The 6369-nt window shown below is 38.1% G+C and overlaps 1 protein-coding gene across 1 annotated transcript in view; it reads right to left on the bottom strand.

Annotated features, from left to right (window-relative positions):
- The window catches only part of ncbp1 (nuclear cap binding protein subunit 1), a 19130-nt gene that overhangs the window by 7177 nt on the left and 5584 nt on the right, over positions 1-6369 (bottom strand). Inside the window, exons 6-16 of the mRNA XM_014027325.1 lie at positions 6018-6139; positions 4541-4610; positions 4252-4467; positions 4069-4166; positions 3935-3998; positions 3750-3860; positions 1524-1588; positions 1385-1447; positions 1232-1306; positions 1048-1151; positions 848-970 (exon numbers count right to left, since the gene is read on the bottom strand). Of these exons, the coding sequence (XP_013882779.1) occupies positions 848-970; positions 1048-1151; positions 1232-1306; positions 1385-1447; positions 1524-1588; positions 3750-3860; positions 3935-3998; positions 4069-4166; positions 4252-4467; positions 4541-4610; positions 6018-6139 (1111 nt within the window). The remainder of the gene's footprint in view (positions 1-847; positions 971-1047; positions 1152-1231; positions 1307-1384; positions 1448-1523; positions 1589-3749; positions 3861-3934; positions 3999-4068; positions 4167-4251; positions 4468-4540; positions 4611-6017; positions 6140-6369) is intronic.

Below are 6369 nucleotides of genomic sequence, written 5' to 3'. Positions count from 1 at the left end.
GCCTGTTACTAAGATTTAACTTTTAGCAAGAATTTAACTATATTTAGTGTTAAGCTAACCTGTTGCTAGATTTGATTTTTTGAAATAATTTAGCCATGTTTAGTGTTAAGCTAGCCTGTTGCTAGATTTAAATTTTAGCGAGAATTTAGCCATATTTAATGTTAAACTAGCCTGTTGCTAGATTTAGTTAAGCTAGCCTGATGCTAGATTTAACTTTTAGCGAGAATTTAGCCATATTTAATGTTAAACTAGCCTGTTGCTAGATTTAGTTAAGCTAGCCTGATGCTAGATTTAACTTTTAGCAAGAATTTAGCCATATTTGGTGTTAAGCTAGCCTGTTGCTAAGATTTAACTTTTAGCAAGAATTTAGCTATATTTAGTGTTAAGCTAACCTGTTGCTAGATTTGATTTTTAGAAATAATTTAGCCATATTTAATGTTAAACTAGCCTGTTGCTAAGATTTAACTTTTAGCTATAATGCTGCAATATACAGCTTTAATTCTGTGTTTTTCTACATTTAGCTTTTAGCTTGAATTTAGCTACTTTTAGCTTGAAGCTAGCCTGTTTGGAATTTAAGTTTTTATAAATTTTAAACAAAGCTTTTTCCTTCTCGGGCAGTGAGAAATTTCTCTGCTCTGAGTTCTGCAGAAGTCTGTTAATAACTCATTTATTTGTCCTGAAGAAGAGAAACGTCTCAAATTCAGATGTTTCTATTAATAATAAACTTTGTTTCATTCATTCAAACAAGACGAGGGATTAAAAACTAATCTTTGGACAAAGAGGAATCATTTAAAACCACAGAGGAACAGGAACGGGCTCCACTGTGGAGTAAACTCTGGGAACAAACCGTCGTCGTCTTCCTGGTTTGGGTTCGGGACTTCCTTCAGGGCGGTGAGGATTTCCTCGTTGGACGCTCGGTTCTTGATGGCGTTCGCGACCATGATGGAAACCGGATACCCCGGTAACGAAGCTGAGGAAGCAGAATTTATTTTATTTAGATTTTAAAAAACACCCTGAAGAGTTTAAAGGTTCGGGGAGCTTCCTCACCAGCGCTCTCGTCTTCGTATTTAAACGTAAAGATGGGTTCGGCCGGGATGAGGGCGGAGAACGTTGGCGGGACGATGTCCACGATCCTCTGATGGTACGAGAGCCTGAGAGGGACGGGACAAGATTTTAACTCCTCGGCTCCGGTGATCGCCTCAAACAGAGAGAACAGCTTCTCTTTCCACACCTCATACTTTTCTCCAGAACTTCTTTGACGAACTTGGGCTTGGGCATCTCCAGATCCAGGGCCAAACAGTCGGACCTTCGACCCAAACAAGTTTCACATCTTAGAAATAAATAAACGTATCAAACGAAGCGCGTCTACGCAGAGGTCACCCACCAGTCGTCCCAGCTCCACCGGAACTGGAAGTTGCTCAGATGATGAGAAAACCAGTTGATGAATCTGAAGCAGAGCAGAGAGGCGGTTCTGTAGCCACGTTTGTCGGGTTRTTAACCAATGAAACGAGTGGAGGGCTCACCTGTCTATGCAGGAGGTGTTCATGGTGTCCAGTCTCATGTAGAGCATCTCTGTGGCCTGAGCCAGCTGATAAAAACACGCTGAGGTGAAAACGCTCAAACACATCAGTTTATTTGAAACATTCCTGCAAGCCACTTCACTTCAGCCGTTCTTTTATTAAAACCTTCGGCTCGTTCTGCACTTTTTGTACCCATCAGAAAAATTAACTTTAAAATCTTTTTCTCATAAACACACCGAGGTTGATAAAAATGCAGCTCTGTCTGGAATCTGCTTCAGCTGCTCGCTGTTTCTGTCTCCTTACGCTACTTCTAGTTATCTTCTGCTATTTTTAGCTAGCTGTGCTTTTTGGCTAACCTTAGTCTTTGCTACTTTTAGCTGAGCTTGCTACTTGTCAACCTTTGGCTACATTTGTTATTATTGCTAGGCTTAACTATTGTTTTGGTATTTTAATCTTTTACCCAGCCTGTTACCACATATTTTAACTAAAGTTATGGAGTTATTTAATGATAAAGCACTATTTATACTAAATAACGCAATAATTGTTCCACATTTGATTTATTGTATAGAAGTCTGAGGAAATGCATGTAAAACAATTACTAACCCTATTTTTGTTTTACAAAAAAGAGCCATAAGAATTATTACATGACTATCATCCATCTAATATATTGTTTCATCAGTTAAAAATATTAAAATTTGATGAGCTGGTTGATTGTAACGTTCTGCAGGTTATGTATAGAGCTCATAAAAATGTGTTTCCTTCAAACATCCATCTCATTTTGTTAAAAGCTGCTATAATTTGAAGGGATTACAAATGTTTGTTAAACCAAAATTCAAACAAATTTGAAGGACAGATGCACTTCAGTAAAAGGTATAAGACTGTGGAATAATCTGGAAAATGATTATAAAAGCATTGGATCAATTAATTTCTTTAAAAAAATGATCAAAGCAAAATTGTTAAAGAAATATGAAATTGTTTAATTTGTATGAGTTATTGTTTGAGGAGTTCAATTTTTTGTTTTGTTTTATTATTTGGTTTATTGTTTGAAATTTATATAATTTTTTAGTAAACAGGAGCAGATATAAGATTTATTTTCTGCTGCCGCCTTTCATTTTATTTGATTTGTATTTTGTTTTGTTTTTTAAAATGAAATGAATAAATACTATAAAAAAGGTTCAGCTACGTTTGCCTTTAAGCTAGCATGTTGCTAGATTTGCATTAGATTCTTGCCATATTTAGCTTTTCACTAGAATTCAGCTACTTTTAGCTTGAAATTGGTCTTTTGCTGGATTTAGCTTATAGCTAGCATTTAGCCACTTTCAGCAATCCAATTGACACTTTTACTTTTAAAGTAGCCTTCTGCTATTTTTAGCTATCGTTTTGGTACTTTATTCTTTTACCCAGCTTGTTAATACATTCATTCAAGTTGAGCTACTTTTAGCTTTAAGCTAGCATGTTACTAGATTAAGTAGAATGCTGCAACATATCTTTAAGCCAGTGTTTTTCTACATTTTAATTTTAGCTTAATTTTTGCAACTTTTAGCTTATAGTTTTAGGTCGCATGTTGCAATATTTTGCTGTTAGCTATCTTGTTTCTACATTTAGCTTTTAGCTAGAATTTTGCGACTTTAAAGTTTAAGCTAGCTTGTTGCAAAATTTTGCTGTTAGACCGTTACTATATTTAGCTTTTAAATAGAATTTAGCTACTTTTAACTTGAAACTAGTCTGCTAGGTTTAGCTTATAACTAGATTGTTTGCGAAATTTGGATTTTAGTTAGAATTTATCCACTTTCAGCTAACCAGTGGCTAGCTCTAGTGTTTAGCTAGCGTTTTGGTACTTTAATCTCTTCCCCAGCTTGTTAACACATTTAGATTTTAACTAAAGTACTGCTACTTTAAACTTTAAGCTAGCCTGTTGCTACATTGAGCTTTTAGCTATAATGTAGGGTAGATTTAATTCTTAGTTTTTCTACATTTGGCTTTTAGCGTGAATTTAGCTACTTTTATCGTTAAACTAGCCTGTTGCTAGATTTAGCTTTTAGCTATAATAGTGTAACATACAGATTTAATTCTTAGTTTTTCTACATTTAGCTTCGAGCTTGAATGTAGCTACTCTTAGCATGAAGCTAGCTTGTTGCTCATTTGGAATTTAAAGCTTATAAACAGCAGTTTTCTCTCTCTCTGACCTGCATCGACGTTAAAAAAGCAGAACTCTAAAATCCAGGATACAACTTGGGGCAGCGAGCCCGGCTGCAGCTTGCAGAGCTCTATCAGCAGCGTGGTGTACATCACGTCGATGTGCGGCGGCACGGGCAGCTGGAACAGTTCTCCAAAGATCACCTGAAAGGAGAGAAAACTGGTTTCATTAAATCTCTCAGCTCAAATGAAAGAGACAAAAAGAAAAYGCAGCAGACCTCCACGATGTGATAGTTGAGCGGGATCTTGTTTTTCCCTGGATAACTAAGTAACTGCGCAGCGCTGGAAGAAAAAATGAATAAATCAAACAGGTGTAAAGACGGGACGGTTCTCTCAGGTGTTCACAGCTCACCAGGTTTTCCTCTCCTTCCAGTGAGTCTTGATGATGCACTGCAGGTTCTCTTCGATGACGAACCTCTCCACAGAATGGCTGCCGGGCATGACGGGTCCCTGCGGACACACACACACAACAACAAGGCGGTTTCTCTCTCTCCGAGCTGATCGTTTCGACGAATCGACCGCGAGCGGATCGAACCTCCGGGGCGTCGGTGTAGTCGAACATCCGGAAGACGACCCGGGGCACAGGGTACTGGGCGTCGGGCATGTGGCCCGGCGGGGTGAAGGGGGGCAGGTTGTGCTGCAGGGCCTCRCAGAGCACGCTGTCGAAGGCGATGTACGGCCGCAAGATGTGGCGCTCCTGCCAGCGRTCCTTCTTCAGCTTCTGGATCTGAGCCCAGAGGCAGTCCAGGTACTGAAACCCACAGAGCGGGTCGTTTTAACTGAACATCAAAGAATCAAACAGAACAAGACWTTTAAAGGCTGACCTCTTCCTGTGGGTGGGGCTTCTCGGCGGTCCACACCTGCAGCATGGGGACATGAGTCTTCACTCTCCTCCTGACAAACATCAGAGGTTTATAGTAACTCAGTACATTTACTTTGTTACAGTACTTACGTCATTTCTTTGAGGATTTGTAATTTTACCAAGTATTTTATTAAATCGTGACTTTTACTTAGTTACTTTTAAAACCTAAAAATGATACTTTTACTTCTTTACTTTAAAGTTTAACACCAACCGTATTTATTTATGTATAATACAACCCCCCCCCCCCCTTTTTGAGCTTAAAAAGCATTAAAAAATTTAATCCTYAAACTACCTCCAATTTCATMCAGACTTCAAGATTTTTCAGCCTTTGCAGTCTTTATACATATCAGTAAAATGATCATTGGACTGTTCATTTTATTTTAACAACATATCAGCTGTAGCAGCATCACATGAATTCTGGCATTTTACACATAGTCCACCAGGAGGCACCAACACAAAAGTCAGAGACTTCACATGAGATTTGGACCATCTTGTGAGGGAAAAGCAGATTACTTCCTACTCGCGAGCGCCCCCTCTGGTGGGGAAACTTTTTTCAGGGATACAAACGTTTTCAGAACATCGGTAGACGGCAGCCATTACAGACGAACATGTGTTTGTTGTTGTTTGAGGAGCGGCTCGGTCACACGCTAATGTCATTAGTTTGTTATCATTACTAAGGTGTAGGAATACTCACCCCCCACTTTTTTCACATCATGTCACCTGCCTGGATCTGTTATTATCTCACTCTAAAGAATGAAAGAGTGTCAGAGGTGAGCTCGTTTCAACTGCTTTTTACGACGCGGTCTCATTTCCGGACTTGGGCATTTTGCGAATGAAGCCGATATTTCAGTTAAAGTACATAAGTAAAAATATTTATCCGAGCATAATACTACCCCCCAACTTTATGGATGATTTTATGGATTTAATTTTACGTATTATACTTCAATAAATACGGTAGTTACCCGTTATAAATTATATCTAACTCATCATGAAAGGAGTTGTTTATGTGCTCTAAAAAATTAAGTGTTGAATTTACTCACCTATATCATGTCAACTATTTCCACTAAACCTAGTAGAGTAAATTTGAGGTGATATACATATTTTATTTTAAAGAAATTGACCAATTTAATCAACTTGGTTTTGTGGAGCCAGTTTGGTTCTGTTAATTTAAGTTTATTTGTTACAGAACGTGGAAAAGTACTTTTATTTTATCAATTTTTGTGAACAATTTTAAGACTTTTACTTAAGCAGTTTGCTCATCAGTGACATTTATTTTCACCAAAGTCATTTTCTGTTAAGGTATTTTTACTTTTACTTAGTTATCTTTTCAGGTACTTTATGGACCTCTGCAAACAAGGCCGACATTAAAGCATGGAGTGAGTGAGATCGGGTTCTGTGAGGAGATAAATGACGGAACAACAAATAGATGGACGTCTCACTTGAGGTAGCCTTCGATCTGGCTCAGGAGCCGGTCCATCTCCACGTCTTTCTTCTCATAAAGCTCCTTACCGACCCACGGCAGACAGGACAGAACGACGTACACGAACCAGTCCGACCGGACCTGGAGGATCCAAAACACAGTTACAGAGGCTGTGATGTTTTAAAGGATCCATGATTAGTTGTAACATCAGACTTTATTTAATAATCATTTATTTTAACTGTAAAATAAAGACTGTAAAAATACTGTAGGCTGTTTAGTTTTTATAATTTTTAACCTAAAAATTTGAAAATATATTTTAACACAGACGGAGCCATTTCATTTACACACAAAGCATTCTGGGTAAATGATGA

Source organism: Austrofundulus limnaeus, unplaced genomic scaffold (genome assembly GCF_001266775.1).
Source record: "Austrofundulus limnaeus strain Quisiro unplaced genomic scaffold, Austrofundulus_limnaeus-1.0 Scaffold635, whole genome shotgun sequence".
In the NCBI taxonomy this organism is placed as follows: Eukaryota; Metazoa; Chordata; class Actinopteri; order Cyprinodontiformes; family Rivulidae; genus Austrofundulus; species Austrofundulus limnaeus.
Note: the sequence above shows the minus strand (reverse complement) of the source record. Positions and strands in the feature narration are given on the sequence as shown.